Below are 20,056 nucleotides of genomic sequence, written 5' to 3'. Positions count from 1 at the left end.
TCCCCATCACATGCAATATCAAGAATCTTGGTCTGAACCTCTGGTCTAAAAGAGATATACTTCAGGCAGCCCTGTCTGCACAATACTGCTGCCTCTGCCAGCTGTCTAAATCCTGTCAGCGAGATATCGATCACACAATCAATTATTTCAGCTGCGATCCGTTCCCCTTCTTGTAATGCCTTCTTTGTCTCAAGGTTAGCGTCCTCGCGTAAGAGGTCAGTGTACGAGGATATATCTGACCACATTTGTCTATCGTACCTGCCTAGAATGGCTAACGAATTGGCAGTTTTGACTGTTATTGCTGCAACAGAGTCGAAATTTTTGCTGATTTTTTCCAGGCGGCGTCCTTCTCTATCTGGCGGGGAGGATTTTGGTCTGAAGGATTCTTTGAGCAACGTTCCCCCTGAGAGACCACAGAATCCAGCTTTGGTTGTCCTATTATATAATTTGGAGAGCTTTCCGGGGCTTTATATTACTTCTCCAAGCGTGGGATTTGAGAAGGTATTGTAGCTGGATTTTTCATTGCCTTCAGTCCCTCTTGCCATATAAAGTCTACAATAGGTATGGCTCTAACAGACTTTTTTGATGGCTCTTTAAAGTCGTATAGGAAACAATCTGTCTCCCTAGAAAGGATTGGCAATTCGAAGCATTTAGCTGCTCTGTTCATTAGGTTATGGAACCCACCTATATCCTCAGGGGAATAGTCTACTGGTCCTGCAAAAGGTGGTTATGGATTTGTTATTAGGTATTCGTCCCACTCACTAGGTGTGGTATCTTGTATTTCTCCTTCTTCCCTTTCTTCATCTGTGGTCTGAGGGTCATCCTGATGTGGTTGTCCAAAAGGCATGTTTATATCTGGTCTGAGTGGTGTTCCTCGATGGGTAGGGACAGGGGTCCACAGTGCTATTTGTAGGTCATATGGTTGTGGGACCGGTGTTGCTGGTACTGAGGTTGGAAACCTTCTATAGTAACCATCCAACATGTTCTGAAGGCCTGTCCCCAATGACCTTGGCATAGGAACAGAGGTGTCTCTATCACCATATTCGGAATGCAAGGGATCCGCTTGGTCTCTTGCTGAGTAATAGTTGCCCTGATATTGATCATCATCATCCAGATCTTGACATTGAGCTGTGATGGACTGTTGCCCATTCCAAACATTCCTTCGTCCTGAGAATATACATCATCGTCCTCATCTAAGAGGTGTTGAGGAGGGTACGGTAATACTTTACTTGGGGAAGTAAGCATTGGTGAAATTGTAGAATTTTTTTTCCTCACAGGTATCAACGGTAGTGGGAGGAATTTTGATGTTCCAGTGGTGGTGGTGGTCGCCAGGCCTGTTGTCGACAGGTTTCTTGTCGACGATTCTTTAGTCAATGGGTCTGTCGTTGACGGGTCCCTCACCACCGGCTGTTGACGGGGGTCTCGTTGACGGGTCTGTTGTCTATGTGCTCGTCGTCAGAATGTCCCTCGTCAATGCATGTGTAGTTGTTGGTTGAATAGCCGTTGATGGTGTCTTTATATATTCTAGCAGTTATAATCGTCATAAATGATAGTGGCAACGACGTGATGATCATTGGGGACACCGCTGTGGTGAACGTCGACGTGATAGTCGTCATTGTTAGGGTAGATGTGGTTGTCAACAGTTTTCTTTGTCGGTGAACCTTTCCTGTCAGACTCTGAGGGAATTTCTTCAGTTTTGTCGTCGGTGGTATAGACAGTGAAGCACTTTTTGGGGGTGCTTTTTTTCACTGATGAAGTTGTAGTTTCTGTGTGAACCTTTTCTAAGGCCTTTGACTGAGTTTCTGATGATGAGGCATAACTTTCCTGACCTTTCTGTTGTTCCAATGAAAGGTGTTTAGATTTTTTAAGTACTTTCTTAGGAGTTCTGAAGAAAGTCTTTCTTTACATTTAGGCCTTGTAAGAGATTAAGAAACCTGTGAGGAGGCCTCACTCTCATTAGAAGAATGGTATTCCATAGTTTTTTGTTTCTGTAGCCATAACAAAAGTCTCCCTTCTCTGTCTTTAAGGGTTTTATGAGTAAAGGTACGACAAATTATGCAATCACTCACCTTATGGTCCGGATGCAGGCAGTATATACACTTCTTGTGTGGGTCATCAATATGAAGTATTTTTTTCCCCACAATCGTCACAAGTCCTGAAGAGTCCTTTTCTAGTTTTCTGTGACATCCTGTCCAATGGAAATTTTATATATCTGAGAGAAATTTTCCTGTCAGAGTAGCTGTAGAGAACAGAAGCTGAGCAGAGCTCAGGGAAGACTCCCTTCACAAGACGTGTAGTAGAAAATCTGGAGGGAAACAGCCTCTATTGGGAGTGTTCTGGAGGGTGCTGTCCCCTGATTGGTTGTGGTTGAGATTTTTTTTATTTTTATAAAAGAACATGGATAAGCTATAACAGTGTCTGTCTATATCATTGAGTCCTCCGGTAGTACACTTACTCCTATATAGATTTAAGGTTACCGCAGGACTCCCACCTCGACGACGGGGATGATTCAAGCATGTGAATCTATGAAAGATCCAATATTGGAGAAGTGAAGTTTTCATGTGTCTCCTCCCTGCACACAAATAAGTGTGCAGGGATTCAGATGAAAACATTGCTCCTGCAAGCAGGGAGCTGCTATTTAAAGCAGCTCCCTGCTTGTGGGAGCAATGCCGGCTTCCGTAGGACGCGGGAAGACGGCTAGAACCATGGGTGCCTTGAGTTACTCTCTCTCTCTTCCATCCCATAAAGGGATGGAAGAAAGAGACAGGTTGTTATTGCAGTAGTCTCTCTTTATACAAAGACTTCAAAGAGTCTGACTAGCAAGATGTTTGGTACAAATGTTATAGTTATATTTGGATGCAGAGCAGAACAGAGTCATTTTGGTCTAATGGTCAAGTTCTAGTGCTGTTAATCAGTAAGGTTCAAATCCTAGTATCGCTTGGCAGTGTGTCTGTTTATTTTCTAGTGTTTTCACTTTTAAACATTCCTAGTAATGAAACCTTGAAGTCTTTTTCCCCCTCAAAATCTGTGGGTTGAATGTCATAGCAAAGTCTGGACACTACACAGTAAGGAGTCACCTCTTGCCTAGAGGTTAAGGTCTCAGACATGCACACTCAAGGTTAAGGGTTCTAGTCTAGGTGAGTCTGTGGTCATTTCTTGCTTTAGTTTCTTTTCAACTATAAATATTTAGGTTACATACTGAAAGGTGATCTCTCTCTCAGGGTCAGGGTGGTTGGGGGTGTTGGTTGTGGGGACTGGCCGCAAGCCAGGCCCTGCGACCAACTGTTGATGCACATGGCCAAAGTCCTAGCGCAGCGGTGGTTGGATTAACATATAGTATTGAAAATTACTTTACATTTAAAAAAACATTGAAATTAACTGAAAAAAACAAAGGTTAAGGGAAAGTTATAGTTAGCAAATAGAATTTAAAAAAACATAGAAATTCACTCAAAAACCAAAGGTTACAGTGGCACTACCGTTAGGCTCACATTTTTGTTATAGGTAACTCAAGTAACTATAACTTGTGCCCTAAGGAACTATAACTCGCGCCCTCGCCATGCATAGCTAATTACCCAACAAATTATGGCACTCATGGCATCTATCACAATATCTATGTAAAGCCGCTAAAGATGCAGCTCCCTGTTTTTCCAAAGCTTTTGTTTCCTATGGGCAGGGAAACAAAGGTAACTTCTGGTCGCAGTGAGGGAGAGCTGTTTGACAGCTCTATCTCACTGCAAGTGGAGTGTTTGCTCTGACTTGGCGGCAGCTGTCAAAGGTGCTGCCAAGTCAGAGCAAACAGCTATGTCCAGGCGTGGGCCACCCAGGACATAGCAAGAGCTGGTCCTGGGGAGGTGGTGGTCCCCAGAGCCAGGGGGGCCACACGGCCCCCCTCCAACATTCAACTTGGTGGTGGTGGTTCCCGGGACAGGGGGTCGGCAATGGACCCTCTATCTTTTTTAAATTCAGGAGGTGGTGGCCCACAAGGCTGCCCAGTGTGGGGTGTGGCGAGGGGCAGGGTGGAGTCAGGGGGGGCATTGTATTTATTAAAAACCCTGGAGAGATGGTGGTCTTGTGGCCCCCATGCACAGAATTGGCATAAAGCCCCTTGGAGGTGGTGGTCCCTAGGGCTACAGGGGATGGGGGGGGGGGGGGGGGGGAATTGCAACCCCCACATATAATAACAATTAAGCCCAGGGGAGGTGGCAGTCCCCGGCGCAGTGATAAGCCCAAGAAGGGGGCCCGTGCACCCCCTCCTTTATTTTAAACATGCCCCTGCATAGGAAAGCTAGCTTTTTGCAAAAGTTGGTGTAATTCTGTCCAGTGGTTCTGGCTGTAGTCATGTTGAAAACTCCTACGGGAATTAACATGGGAAACATACGTTTCTGCCTCCCTCCCCTTTTTCTTGGCCCCCGCTTGACAGATAACCCAAAACTTTCTGTGCGCAACAAGAATCGCCATCACACTTTTTTGGGAAAATTTTGTGAAGATTTGTCAAACGGCACTAAACATTTAGGCAAGTCAAAAAACACTTTTTCTATGGAAACATGGTCCTAACTATAACGATCTACTGGCGATCAGCAGTAATATATATATACATATACATATATATATATATACATATATATATATATATATATATATATATGTAAATAACTCAGTTCTGAAAATTTGTCATTGCTTTTCCACATTTTCAAACAGAGAAAAAGGCTTGTTTGCCAAATCGGAAGGGGGAGTAGGGCAGGGGTGAGTATGTGTGAATGCATCATCATACACACACATATATGTGTCATGACATTATAGCAGTCTCAGGGTGATGGCGCATACACATGCATAACTACACGTGCACACATCACAATGCAGCTACCTTTTTGTTTTAATTTACCATTCCAAGATGGCAGAATCAAAGTGCATCAAAGTGATTTTTTGTGAAGTGACCAGCATCAAATTGCAAGTGCAAGGCACTTTAATTAAAAAAAAAAAAAGGGTGGAGTAGGCAGAGGAGAAAAGTAAACAGATTAGCAACTACAGAACTGGGTCAGGGAGTTTTAAAAAAAATGACGAGCAGGATAAGCCAGGACAGGGGAAGCAACAGATGAGTTTGCAGAAGAAGGGTAGCAACACGGAGAGCATATAGGAAAGGAATACGAGAGGGAAGCTTCACACAGGACAGATATAAAGAGGAAGAAAACACATGCAATCCCATGGAGAGCTGGAAATGGAAAAATACAGTCCCCTGATGAAGAGCTGTGGAAGGATACATGTCATCCAATCAAAAGGATAGTAAATAAGCTATGCCACAGGTGAGGAACAAATACAAGAAGAGGAAGGAAAGAATTGAGGAAGATGCTAATAATGGGAAAACTAACCAATGGTAAGCAATGGGTTCACCCAAAGCCCACTCTTATTATGGGTATAGTCCACAAATCAACAGACAGCTAAAAATAGAAACATGAACGTTTCTTTCCTGTGACTTTCATCTGCGTCATGTAGACACTTGTTTCAAATTTATATTAATACTGTATTTCTTTGTAAATTCCTTGAGCTACTTTCAATATTGTTCTTAATCCTATTTTACTCATTTTTACATTTAGCTGTGTCATTAATATTTTAGGCCTATTTGTATATGTCATTTACAATGTTTCTTTTATTTTGTTTCTTACCTTGCTTTGGTTTTAATTTACCTTATAACATTTTCGGCATAAACAACCTGTGGTGTTTCCTTGTTTTTGAGTTATGTCTTCAGACAATTTGTATTGTAACCAGTGTAGACTGGAGTGGGCTTTGTGTCCTCCCTGGCTCCTGGTTCGATGACCATCTTGCCTATTCTTGTGTTTCGATCTCACTGTGTTTTGAATGAGCAAGTTGCATCCTCCCACTCCTGATATGAGGACTTTGGATTTTAATTTGTGAGGGCCTATCTTCTCAACTTCTCGCTGCCTCTCGTTGCTCCACCCTCCTTTCCCGTCCTGCTTTTTATTAGCCTCCAACCACCAGTTCTGCACCCTCCCGTCCCCGCAACCTCACATTTCACCCGTCACTGTGGGACAACTTTCTCTAAATTGTTTTCAAACCTAGTGGCTGCTGCCACAAATCTCAAGGGGTGAGGAGGGGAACATTAAAATTAAAAATGAAACAACCCTCCCCCCACCAACACAAAAAACACTTACCTCTCTGCCGCCTCACTCCTCTCCCAATCGTGTTGATGTCCCAGCAATCCCTGGGATACTAGCACAGGCTACCCCATGCAATCCTGGAGCTGCTCTCATGCCATACCTAGTATGGGGGCAGCATTAAGATTGGTCTGAGTGGCTTGGTCTGCTGCTCAGATAATGCACTGGGGTCTGTGCAGTTTCTCCAAACTGACTGAGCAATGCAGCTAGGTTGGAGAAACCGAAGTGCGCATGCCAGTTTGGCCGGCCTTAGATGGCCAGCCAAACTGACATGCACATTTAGGTGCACTCACTCTACCCCTCCTCGCCTCTCCCATGGCCCAGCCCCTTTCCTCCCTGCACATGCTGGCTCAGAGCCAGCAGCTGAAAAATAAAACAATAAAAAAATATTGTTTTATTTTTCAGTTGCTGGCTCTGCGCCATTGGGGCGATGCATCTTCGCCATTGCTAAATAGCCGTCTCTGTTCAAACCATTCCAGAAAGGCAGCTCCTTCAGGCATCTTTGCACACAAGGTCCTCTAGGAAACAGTGTTCTTATTCCTTAAGAAAAATAATTTCCAGATGGCCATTGTGCATTCTCAGGCATGCCTCTCAGCCAATGTATAATGATTTTCTTAAACCAAAACAAAAACTATTTCAAGATGGCTTAGAGGCTGATTTTTCTGGTGGCTGCATGCACAGTGGACATTAAAATGAGTTCTCTTAAAGCAAAAGTAAAAAACAATCACATGTATGCTGGTGCCTAATGGCTATCTGGGAGAAACTGATTGGAAACGCCAATAGATCTACTTTCCAGGGTCATGAGGCAGCCCTATTGGCTATGCCAATACTTGTTCTTCTTTGGGACCTAGGAACATTATATAAATTAAAATACTGGAGATATTATTTAAAACGTTTAACAAATGTCAAAGCAAGCATAAAAAGACAGTATGCCTGGAAAACAGATTAAGCCCAAAATCAGTGCTTTAGTTTAATGTTTTACTTAAAATATAAAGATCCAGAAGATAAGGCAATTACCTCTTCAGAATGTTCGGGTAATCACAGATGATGTCAGCAAGACCTTTTAAAGAGTCTAAATTTAAAAAACAAAATGAATTCTAAAATAAGTACAGTGGGCATTCTGGCATTTTCCCCAACTGTATTCATACAAACAACACATAATATTTTAATGCATGTACTATCATATAAATTAAGAAAGGGTTGTTGTATGTCAGATAAAGTAACCTATTTCAATAACAGAAAAATGTAGCAATTTAATACATGACTTGACAAATTAATAAATGCTTAATACATTGCTTACATATTAACTGTAATTTATTTTGTAATACTAATGGAAAGAAAATGAGCTAAAATATATATTTTTTTAAAGGCGAAAACCAGAAAACACAAACTTTTTTGCAAGGAAGAAAGGGAACAAGGGCAATGCTAGCGGATAGGCTCCATTACGTAAAGAGCAAAAAATTGTCACTGTGTAATTAAGGGCATCACCTTTCCTACAATGCAATGACCCAACATGGCTCAGGAGACAGGTCAGATCACAGATTTAACAGGATCCTGGATGAAATTATTGAATGCTATATTTTTGCTGGTCTTGGAAGGAGGAACGGTTGCTTATTACTTTGATGAGGATTCCCTGACAGACAACTAGGATTACAAGTAAGTAACCTTTCCTTCTCTTTCAGGTGATCCTCATCATTAGTCAGTCATAAGCACTGAATTGAGTAGCAAGCAACTCTGAACACTGCAGACAAAAAAGAGCATTCATCCTCACCCAAACAGATTTTCCAGCAAAGCCTGATCAACTTGAGCGTCTGCCCTGAATGTCAAATCCAAACAATATGTCAGGTAAATATATGTATCACTGTCTAGGTATAACCTTTACATATCTCTGAAATAGGGAGTTTTCTTAAGTGAGCGGTGGTAACTGCCTTTTACCCTAGATTAGTGTACCTTAGGCCTACCAGGCAACTGCTAACATTGTCTAAAACAAGAAACTATCCACCTAGAAATTGACTATTGAGTAATAGGCAAACCATTTCTCACTGGACTTGTAGGCATACTAGTTCTCACCGGACTATAGTTTAAAAATAGATGGGCAGATTGTCTGATATCAGTTTTCTACTCAGATAGACATTTACAACTCTTAACATCCAAAGAGTGAAGAGATCTCTCTGTTGGATTGGTAGTATTAAGGAAGAAAGTAAATAAATAAAAAACAATTATATGGAAATAATATAACTACTGGGAGGAACCACATATAAGTTATCACTGCCATCTTGTTTCTATGAAAAACACATACATGAGTCTTGTGAACAAGGAACCAACTGTATGGATTGAATCATTAGACTGCTTGGAAAATGGACCGCTTGTTGGGGATGCGGTCTTGTACCCCAAGCATGTGTCACAACATAATGAATGAGTAATTTGGAAATTTGAGTGCAGCAGCTTTCTAAGACCTATATGACTAGTTTACCTCGCCTGATGGAATGGGTTAAAAAAGAAATCTAGAGTCATAAATCCTGAAGTTGGTTAAAGAATTTGTACTCCCAAGAAACGTGTGTTGACTGAATTTTGTAAATACGCAGTTCAAGACATATCAATGGCAGCCTGAAGAACAATGGCCTCCTTGATTGTTTGTCCAATGAATTTTTTCTATGGGAATTCAAAATAACTGCACATTGGGAATGTATGGATGTGATGGAGTGAGAGGGGTGATTAAATGTTGTATTGTGGAGTACTGAATTGTTTCTGTAATTATTGTAATATTGTTTGCAGAATTTATGTATGTTTTAAGGACTTTATTGAATACAAAATACATATAAAAATGAAATACATAAAAATAAGAAAAGCTGTTGGAAATATATCAAGTGAAATAGAATGAAAATATTAATGAACTTCATTGGGTCTCTTCACATGGGATTAACCCAACACATGAAGGTAGGTTAAGCGGGAAATGTAATTATTGATTGTTGCTTTGTCTTCACCTTTCCTGAACCTAAAATTATTTTTGGGAGGTACCCTATTTTGATAGGTCTCCTGGAAACTTTCCAGTTTTCTCTCTGCAGTCTTTGGAAAGAATCCCAGGGGGATCTGTCACAGAACCCCAACACCACTCTGGCACTTGATATCTTCATGACTGTGGCAGGAGTGCCACACATCTTCCTTCCAACTGTGTCTATCTGTTTGCTGCCCTTATCAGAAGGATGTTAGACTTGGCCCTCTCTGCAGGGTGACCCCCGCCCAAGCCTTATACTTTCACCCCCTTTTTTTCAGACTTAGTTTTGGTTGGCATTAGGACTCTGTCCACTTCACCACTACCAACCAGTAATTAAGTGCTTGCGCTCCCTCCTTGAAACATGGTCAACATGGTTTACACTTGATTGGCACATTTAATTTACTTATAAAGTCCCTGGTAAAGTGGTACTGCATGTTCCCATGTACCCAAGGCATGTAAATTAAATGCTACTAGTGGGCCTGCAGCACTCGCTGTGCCGCCCACTAAAGTTGCAATTTGACTCAGACCTGTCACTGCAGCCTGTAGTGCAGTTATAAACTGCATTTCGACCAGGCAAAATAAAGCATTTTTCTAGCCGAAACCTTCCTTTTTAATACGTATAAGTCAAGGGTGTTGAGGTCTACTAGGAGACCTAACTCTCTGAAAAGGGTGTTGAAGTCTCTGTTTTGGAGTACTAAAGAATGTATTTTGCAGTACTCGGTGACAGAAGACCTCAACGTCCTTCACAGCTACTCAAATGAAATTTTTACCTCAAAGGCAATAGACCTGAAGAGAACAAGGTCCCATATGCCTTGACATCGAAGGAGGTGGTTTTCCACTTTGGAGGGGTCCCGACGTTGATAATGTCTTCCCTTTAGGTGTCAACCTTGATAGGGATCTATACGTCGACAGTGCCTTTGTTTTCAAAATCAAGTGTCTCAACGTCCAAGCAGATCCATGTCTCATTGGCATACAGGTTACTATATTAGTTTTCAAAGTCAATGGGCCAGGCCTTAAACAGGAGTATCGTCTTCTCCCCTGCCTGCACCTCCTTTTGGTTCGATCCCTCCGGGTGCACTCTCTCTCCCTCAGAGCACCATGGAGTCTCTCCTACAGGTGTCCTTAGAATATACATAAAGATCAGAGGGAGAGGGCACTCTCCCTCCACAGCACCCTGGAGTCATCCCTGTAGGCTATGAAGCCTGTCTGTCCTTTTAGGTCCTTCTGGACATTTTCTGGCAGAGGTTGCAGTCTTTAGAGTGGTATATTTTGGAAAACAAAAATACAGATATCATGTGAGCCAGATAGGGCTTGTTTCGTCCTACAGGCAGGGCACTTCACAAATAGTGAATGCATTTTGAATGGAAATAAATCCCTGACAGAAAATAAATGACAAACACGATTAATCCTAAAGGATGTTGAGATAGATGGTTTTCAGAAGATGTGAAAATGTTTTCAATTCAGAAAGAAAAAAAAAAAAATAAAGGCCAAGCTCCGTGCTCCAGGAACCTATATCCAATAAAAAAAACAGAACAGACCTTTATGTTACCTCTTAGGCATGATGGGACACTTAAGGAAAGATAATGCCCTTAAGGGCACTGTTACAGTTTCTGACTTTTTTGCCTAGTGGAGCTTAACTGCTAGCACTGTCATCCTCTATTCCCATTCTTTTTCCTTTCAAAAAGGTTTGTGAAAGAAGTTTTTGGTTTCCTATTCTTAATGTGGCGACAAATTACGTTAATTGGAGTACTTATTTAAATGAAAATAAATTAAACCTGACCATTTTTTTGTCCGTAAGATGCTGCAAAAACGATTGTTGTCTACCTCAGTACACCTTTCTACTGAAAAGCTTTGTACATATGTACATTTTATGTGTATGTTTGGTGAAGTACACCAGTATCCCACTGAACTCTCATGAACCCTCAGAGGCACAGGGGCGGCCGGGTGCAGTGTGCAAAGCAGGTGTCTAGTTTTGCATAGGTTTCAATGGAGGGACCCGGGGGTCACTCTTGCGGTGCAGGCAGGCACAGGGGGGCTTCTCGGGACAGCCACCACCCGGGCAAGGCGTAGGGTCGCCTGGGGGTCATTCCTGCGTCGAAGTTTGGTTCCTTCAGGTCCTGGGGGCTGCGGGTGCATTGTAAGTCCCATGCATCGGGTCCCTTTGTCACAGGCAGTCGCGGTCAGGGGGAGCCTCTGGATTCTCTCTGCAGGTGTCGCTGTGGGGGCACAGGGGGGTCGTCTCTGGCTACTCACTGGCTCGCCGTCGCGTCCTCCCTGAGGTGTTGGTTTTCTGCAGGTCGAGCCGGGGGCGTCAGGTGCAGAATGTAGGATCTCACGCTTCCAGCGGGCAACGTGAAGTCCTTGGAAGTTGCTTCTTTGTTGCAAAGAAGTAGCTGGTTTTGAACAGGGGCGCTGTTCACAGGAGTTTCTTGGTCCTGTAGTCCAGGGCAGTCCTCGGAGGCTTCAGAGGTCACTGGTCCCTGTCGGATGCGTCGCTGGAGCAGGTTTACGAAGTTGGAGACAGGCCCGTAGGGCTGGGGCCAAAGCAGTTGTTGTCGTCCTCCTTCTCTGCAGGCCTGTAGGTCAGCAGTCCTTCTTTCTTCAGGTTGCGGGAATCTGATTTCCTGGGATCTGGGGTGCCCCTAAATACTGAATTTAGGGGTGTGTTTAGGTCTGGGAGGGCAGTAGCCAATGGCTACTGTCCTTGAGGGTGGCTACACCCTCTTTGTGCCTCCTCCCTGTGGGGAGGGGGGCACATCCCTAATCCTATTGGGGGAATCCTCCAAACTCAAGATGAAGGATTTCTCAAGGCAGGGGTCACCTCAGCTCAGGATACCTTAGGGGCTGTCCTGACTGGTGGGTGACTCCTCCTTGTTTTTCTCATTATCTCCTCCAGCCTTGCCGCCAAAAGTGGGGCAGTGGCCGGAGGGGCGGGCATCTCCACTAGCTGGGATGCCCAGGGGCGCTGTAAAAAAAGGGGTGACCTTTGAGGCTCACCACCAGGTGTTACAGTTCCTGCAGGGGGAGGTGAGAAGCACCTCCACCCAGTACAGGCTTTGTTCCTAGCCACAGAGTGACAGAGGAACTCTCCCCATGTCGCCAGCAACATGTCTGGTGTGTGGCAGGCTGGCAGAGACTGGTCAGCCTACACCAGAAGTCGGGTAGGTATTCAGGGGGCATCTCTAAGATGCCCTCTGGGTGTATGTTACAATAAATTGTACACTGGCATCAGTGTGCATTTATTGTGCTGAGAAGTTTGATACCAAACTTCCCAGTTTTCAGTGTAGCCATTATGGAACTGTGGAGTTTGTGTTTGACAAACTCCCAGACCATATACTCTTATGGCTCCCCTGCAATTACAATGTCTAAGGTTTTGCTTAAGTCAAAAAATCAAAAGAGGGGGAGGGACCGGGAGGTTAAAGGTCCAGTGTACGGTCTCCCAAATTAATCATAAACACATAAAGAGTACACTGTTCCTAAAGGCAAAAAGGTCTAGGGAACCTGGATGTTCAGGAGCAAAAGCCCTCACGCATCACATTGGATGCCAGGCATCATCATCGGGAATTGCTCCACGTCAGGCCGGCACTGCAATGCCTGACGTGCTCTCAAGAAGGGAGCTGTCAGCCGTAATTGCTAATGTGATGACTAGTGGAAGGAAGCAAACCACCAGTCCAAAAACAGGAGAGCAAAAAGGGATAGTTTAAAATTGGTTACTCATTTCCAGCCTCCATCATCATTTTAATCAGAAAAGGGAAATGAAGACCAAGGTTAAAAACACAAAAGGAAAGTGAAAAATGAGTGTAATTCTCAACAACTTTCAAAATAGACGTAGAGGGTCCGAAAAGTGTGGTACCTCTACCAGAAGGTCGACATGTTTCGTGTCTAAAAGTCCAGATGGATCCGTTGACGCTTCTTCAGGACCAGAATATAGCATCTCCAATTAACATTAGAAAAGAATAAAGCAATCACTTACATTTAGTCAATTGTTAAATGTCATCTAAAACGGTCGCCCTAGAAACCAAACACAAACACCAAAAATGAAAACCAAATGTGCATGTTAATCCAATGAGTGATCACAATAACCAAATGAGCAGAAACATGCTTACCAACCCCTATTAGGAGAAGTGGCTTCATAGGAAGCGCGAGCCCGAGGACTGCACAGATACTATAAACATTATAGAAAATAATGAAAAAGGGAAAAAGGTTTTGCTTAGACACTGTAGGGGCATAGTGCTCATGCACATATGCCCTCACCTGTGGTATAGTGCACCCTGCCTTAGGGCAGTAAAGCCTGCTAGAGGGGTGACTTATCTGTGCCATAGGCAGGGTGAGGTTGGCATGGCACTCTGAGGGGAGTACCATGTCGACAATCATTTTCTCCTCACCAGCACACCCAAGCTGTGAGGCAGTGTGGATGTGCTGAGTTAGGGGCCCCCAGGGTGGCATAAGACATGCTGCAGCCCTTAGAGACCTCCCCTGGCATCAGGGCCCTTGGTACCAGGGGTACCAGTTACAAGGGACTTACCTGAGTGCCAGGCTTGTGTCAATTGTGGAGACAAAGGTACAGTTTAGGGAAAGAACACTCGTGCTGGGGCCTGGTTAGGAGGGTCCCAGCACACTTTCTAATCATAACTTAGCATCAACAAAGGCAAAAAGTTAGGGGGTAACCATGCCAAGGAGGCATTTCCTTATAGGTGGTTTTCACAATTTAATGGATAGGGCGGCCACACGTTTCCACTTGCCAACATCTGTCTCGCAGTCTGAATGCTTCCTCCATGATTTTAAAGAGCAAGCAAGGACGTCTGTGAGGGCCATCCCTATCATTGACTTCATATGGAGCGAGGGGTTCAAGATCATGCACAACCCGGCAACAGTTCCACCAGTGCCACAAAAACTCGCCAAGAAATATAAGGCAACTCACGACTCGGTCATGTTTGACAGGCCATCCAAAGCCAGACTCTGTCATCTCTCAAGCGGCTCAAAGGCGTTCCAAGAACCCTCCAGCGCCTATATCTACTTCTCCGGATAAAGAAGGAAGGAGATTAGATAACGTGGGCAAGAGATTCTCGTCCATGTCAGCCATAACTGTTCGGGCAGCAAATTCCTTAGCGATTTTGGGACGATATGATCGACAAATGTGGTCGGATATGCAGGCTTTCATGGACCTCATCCCGGAAAGCAAACAAGCAGAGGCACGGAAGATCCTCCAAGAAGGAGTGCGTATGTCTGAAGAGATAATTGACTGCGCCCTAGATATAGCCTCCACCGGCTTTCGTCAGCTGGCTGGAGCTGCGGTATTACGCCACCAGGGCTGGCTAAAAGCAACATCTTTCAGACCGGAGGTGCCGTCCAGTATTCTTGACATGCCGTACGACGGAAAATCTCTCTTCGGCAAGCATGTAGACAACGCATTGCAGGCCATCAAGTCTGACACAGATACTGCTAAGTCCCTAGGTACTTTGCAGTACCGGAAGCAGCCATTTCGGGGTGCAAGAGGAAGGGGATTTACCTAATTTCCAGGTTCCTATCACAGGCAGTATCAACAGCCTCAATACAGACCAACCTATCAGCAGCAGTGTAGACAACCATCCACTGCCTCATATGCCAGACAGGGAGGAAGGAGAAAACAGAGTTCCCAAATCCGGGATCAACCTAGAAAACAATGATCATTATCAGGGACCGGCTACCTTTCCCCACTTTTTACAGAATCACAAAGTGGGAGCGAACATCTCCAATTACATCCAGAATTGGAAAAGCATTACATCAGAAAGGAGGTGTTCCTGATGCTCGCCAAGGGAGCAATAGAAGAGGTTCCGGTTCAGCAAATAGGACTCGGTTTCTATTCCCGGTTCTTTCTAATAAAGAAGAGGTCAGGGGAATGGAGACCGATCCTAGATTTCAGGAAGCTGAACAAGTTCCTTCGGAAGCAATCCTTTCGGATGATCACAGGCTGTTGGAGATCCTACACCTTTTGAATCCTGGAGACTTTATGACAACAATGGATCTCCAGGATGCTTATTTCCACATACCAATACATCAAAAATATTGCAAGTATCTCCGCTTTACTGCGGCCGGTGCCCATTGTCAATTCAAAGTTCTCCCATTCGGTCTGAAGTCAGTCCACAAATTTTCACAAAATGTCTTGCCCCAGTCACAGGTTTTCTCTGCAACAGGAGTTTTCAGGAGTTTCCATACCTGGACGACTGGCTCATAAAAGCTCCTTCATCACAACTAGCGTCCAAGGCTACAACCGCCTGCCTAGAATTATTTCACAGTTTGGGAATCGCAGTAAATTTCCAGAAGTCAGTCATCCTTCCCTCACGCAGGATAGTCTTCTTGGGTGCAGAAATCGACACCATCGAAAACAAGGCATACCTCACTCCGGCACAGCAGCAGAAACTAACCAACTTGGCTGTCAGTATTTCCAGAAAAAAGTCAGTTTCAGTGCGACTGTTCAAGTCGCTCCTAGGTATGATTTCCTCAGCCATTGTCCTCGTTCATCTAGCTAGGTTGAGAATGAGACCTTTGCAGGAGGAGTTACAGCTCCAATGGACCCAGTCGGAAGGATTGTTCGAGGACTTAATAAGTGTTACACCAAGAATGCTGCAGGCTTTGAGATGGTGGTCTCAGGTCAACCATCTCTCTCAAGGGCTCACCTTTCTAATGCCAAAAACAGATTTTATCATCACGACAGACGCTTCCTCGGAAGGCTGGGAAGGCAATTTACAGGACATGCGCATTCAGGGAAGATGGTCAGATGCGCATAAAGGAATGCACATAAATCTGTTGGAATTAAAGGCGATCCATCTCACGCTCAAGGCGTTTCTTCCACGCATTGCAGGGTCATCAGTGTTGGTCCGGACGGACAACACAACAAGCATGTTTTATATCAACAAGCAGGGAGGAACAAGATCCCTTTCCCTCTTAAGGGAAGCTCAATCTCTTTGGGACTGGCTCGCAGCGCACAACATTCGCCTCAGGGTGGACCACCTGCCAGGTGTCAACAACGTCCTGGCGGACTCTCTCAGCAGGACGGACGACAACTGCCACAAGTGGGAACTCAACCAGAAGGTACTGGATGGCGTCTTCCCGTGCTGGGGACAACCAACCCTAGATTTGTTTGCCACCAATCAGAATGCCAAATGCCAATTCTACGCCAGTCGATACCCACTCCCGTGGTCGTGGGGAAATACTCTTTCGATGAGATGGTCCGGGATCTTTGCATACGCTTTCCCCCCCATCCCATTGATCCCCAGACTCCTGAGGAAGATCAAGTCGGAGGGCTGCAGGATCATACTCATAGCGCCCAGGTGGCCCAGGCAGTATTGGTACACGGAGCTCCTACTCCTGTCCGTGGCCAATCCCATGCGCCTTCCCTGCAACGACAACCTTCTCACGAAGACTCAGGGTCAATAGGAAAACCGTTGACTAAGCGCCAGAGAGCGCACTCCACGAGAGCAGTCTCCACATCGGCTGCTCTGTTCCAGGGCATTGCTCTGGATAAAATATGTCAGGATGCAACGTGGAAGCCTACGCACTCCTTTACGCAGCACTACTGTTTGGAGACTTCACAAAGAACTGACTCTCTAGTTGGACAGGCTATCTTACGTCATCTCTTTCACTAAGGTGAGATCTTTCTTTTATTATGTAGAGACAATTCTATATGCAATAGTCTATAGTTGCTATGCAATATGGTTTGAGATACTGTTATATATATATATATATATATATATATATATATAAATATATATATATATATGTATATTTGTTTTATGCTCATAATACAAGATTTATAAGCTTGTTATTTGGTAATAATATGTTTTAGAGGATTTCTATGCTCGCACACACCATCCACTGCGGGCATGACGTTTATTAAGAGTACTGCTGGCTATTCAGAATCAAGCATGTGAATTTATGAAAGATCCAATACTGGATAAGAAAACAAGTTACTTACCTGTAACTACAGTTATCCAGTATTGGTATCTTTCATAAATTCACATGCAACCCACCCTCCTCCCCTTAGACACTTGTATTTCCTTCTCAGGTCATGGTCTTCACTCTCGTGCTAGAAAATCTGAGGGAAAGAGCCTCTCTGGAGAGTGTTCTAGAGGGTGCTGGTGCCTGACTGGCCAGCAGTCAGGTTTGGGTCCTTTTCACAAAACAACTTAGATAGGCTATAGGAGTGATTTGGGTTACCATTATAGCCTATAGGAAAAGTTTTGTTTGTTAATTATCGCTTTTCATGTACCGTGGGACTTCCACTTCGACGACGGGGATGATTCAGCATGTGAATTTATGAAAGATACCAATACTGGATAACTGTAGTTACAGGTACGTACCTTGTTTTCTTTCCTGCAATCATGACCAGTATTTGTGTCTGCTTTGGAGGCTGCATTTTGTTGATGATACTTCAGCACTGCCACAAGATAACCCTAATTATGATTGTCTTTTTAAGATTCGGCCTGTCCTTGATCACATTGTAGATCGATTTTCAGAGATCCATGCTCCAGGGAAATAAATAGCTGTGGATGAGTCTTTAGCAAGAGGACACGTTATGGAATTAAGATGTATATGCTTTCTGAGAGTAGTACTGGATATGTCAATAATTTCAAGATGTACACTGGTAGCGATTCCACTATTGACCCCCCAGCCCGTTGTCCGTTCACTTTTGGAGTTAGTAAGAAAATGGTGTGATAACTTGGTAGAGGACTTTTTAACAAAGTATTTATATGTAGGTAACTTCTACACTGGTGTGCAGTTGTTCATGGAATTGTTCAAAGTTCACTGTTGCTTATGACACAGTCCACACTAACTGTAAAAGTTACCCAAAAGAGCCTGTTTGCAGTAAAAGAAAAAAAACTTGTGAAGGGACAGAGTAGTGCATTGAGTAGTGATGAACTGCTAGCTGTGAAATTTGCAGACAGGAGAGATGTCTACATGATGCCTACCATCCATTATGAAAATATTTCACCTGTGGCTGTTTGGGGTCAGGTTACTGAAGTGTGCAAACCTTTGTGCATTTAGACTACAATAAGCACAGGGGTGGTGTAGACAGAGTAGATCAGAGGTTGGGGCCCTTACAATGCTGTTAAAAAGGCTTACATTTGGTATGACAACTTTGGTATCCATTTGTTTAATCTAGCAACATTCAATGCTGTTGTTGTATTTAAAGATTGTTCTCCAGAGTTAAAGATTACACAGTTTCAGCAGCCTCTGATAGGCAGCTTTGTTGTAGTGGAACAGGCAAGTGTTGCTATAGTTGGAGTGGTGGAGGATGTGGCTAGATTGAAAGATAGCCACTTTGCTAATTGCATTCCTCCCATGCCCAAAACAAACAATCACTGTAAGAGATGTGGAGTCTGTATCCGAAAAGGCATGCTTAACAAGAGTTGTATGTATTGCCCCAAGTGTCCTTCTAAACCTGGGCTGTGTGCGCCCACATGTTTTAAATTGTACCACACCCAACAGAATTTTGGGGAGCAACCGTGAACATAAAAGTGAACAGACTGGTCTCTATAGTTTTATAGTTTTTGTTCAGATTTCACGGTCAGCATTAGTGTGATGTATTTAGTTGGAGCTGCTGTGTTTGTAGATACAGTTTTGTATTGACGTCCAAACTGGATTGAGTTTTCTTTTTTGTTAATGTATATATATATATTTTTTTTTAATGTGATGGCGGTGTTGGTGGATTGGCGCTTGGGTGGCAGTGTGCATAGGCTGGCACTTGGCTGGTGGTGTGCATGGACTGGCACTTGGCTGGCGGTGTGCGTGGACTGGCACTTGGCTGAAGGTGTGTGTTGACCGGCGCTTGGCTGACGGTGTTTGTGAGCTGGCACTTGGCTGGAGGTGTGTGAGAGCTGGCATTTGGCAGGTGGAATGTGAGTAGCGCCTGCTGCTCGTCGCTACACACACTGCTAGCCAAATGCCAGTCTACACATTCCATCAGTCGCCAGCTGGTGTGATTGCTCTTTCGGTCATGTGGGCGTATGAAAGTGATGGGCCCTTGAAAGAACTGTCTGTTGATGTAAGTGTTGTAATGTGCTGGGCCTAAAGCTGGTGGTCTAAATGGTCTTGTGTTTGACATGTCCAAAAGGTGTGTGAATGGACTGTAAAGCAGTTAGTCCTTGACGCAGCTTTAAGGACCACGAGCTGCAGGTCATTGGTTCAGTTTTTTAACCATACAATTTTTAACAGTTCATTTCATTTTTATGAAATCTCTTGTTAATAAAATTTTACATTTTGAATCTTCCCTCACCCTTGTACCAAATCCAACCAGTATGTGTGTGTGTACTTGAGGAACAGATAGTTGTGCAGTATTATTTGTCTTTTCTGTCTTTCTCTGCCAGGGTATACCTTGTCTGTTAATGTGAGTGTTGTAATGTGCTACCCCACAGCTGGTGGTGTGAATCGTCTTGTGTATTTCATGTATGAAATGTGTGTGCATGGCCTGTAATAAAGCAGTTGGTGCCGTAACACAACTTTACAGCTCACGAGCAGTGAGTTGCTGGTTCAGTTTTTTAACCTTACAATTATTAACAGCATATTTCATTTTTGTGAAATCTTTTGTTAAATAAATTTTACATTTTGAACCATCATTCACCCTCATGCCAAATCCAACCAGTATGTGTTTGTATACTTGAGGAATAGATGGTTGTGAAGTAATATTTGTCTTTTCTGTTTTTCTCTGCCAGGGTGTACATTGTCCCCATAGAAAATCTAACAACCGTTGATATTTTGGTAAACTAAACTCCCAGGGGAGTACAGGGTGGTTTGCCTCTCGTGGATCCCAACAAGTTTTTTTACCCAAATGACCTGCAAACCTCAAAATCTGACTAAAATCACACATCTCCTTGCGTTTCTGTGCCACATTCTTCCAGAATCAGGAGAAAAC

At 43.8% G+C, this 20,056-nt stretch overlaps 1 protein-coding gene across 1 annotated transcript in view; it reads right to left on the bottom strand.

Annotated features, from left to right (window-relative positions):
• POLE2 (DNA polymerase epsilon 2, accessory subunit) overlaps positions 1–20,056 on the bottom strand; it is a 314,242-nt gene that overhangs the window by 101,278 nt on the left and 192,908 nt on the right. The window contains exon 13 of the mRNA XM_069208700.1: positions 7,188–7,242. Within this exon, the coding sequence (XP_069064801.1) occupies positions 7,188–7,242 (55 nt within the window). The remainder of the gene's footprint in view (positions 1–7,187; positions 7,243–20,056) is intronic.

Source organism: Pleurodeles waltl, chromosome 9 (assembly GCF_031143425.1).
Source record: "Pleurodeles waltl isolate 20211129_DDA chromosome 9, aPleWal1.hap1.20221129, whole genome shotgun sequence".
Taxonomy (NCBI): domain Eukaryota; kingdom Metazoa; phylum Chordata; class Amphibia; order Caudata; family Salamandridae; genus Pleurodeles; species Pleurodeles waltl.
Note: the sequence above shows the minus strand (reverse complement) of the source record. Positions and strands in the feature narration are given on the sequence as shown.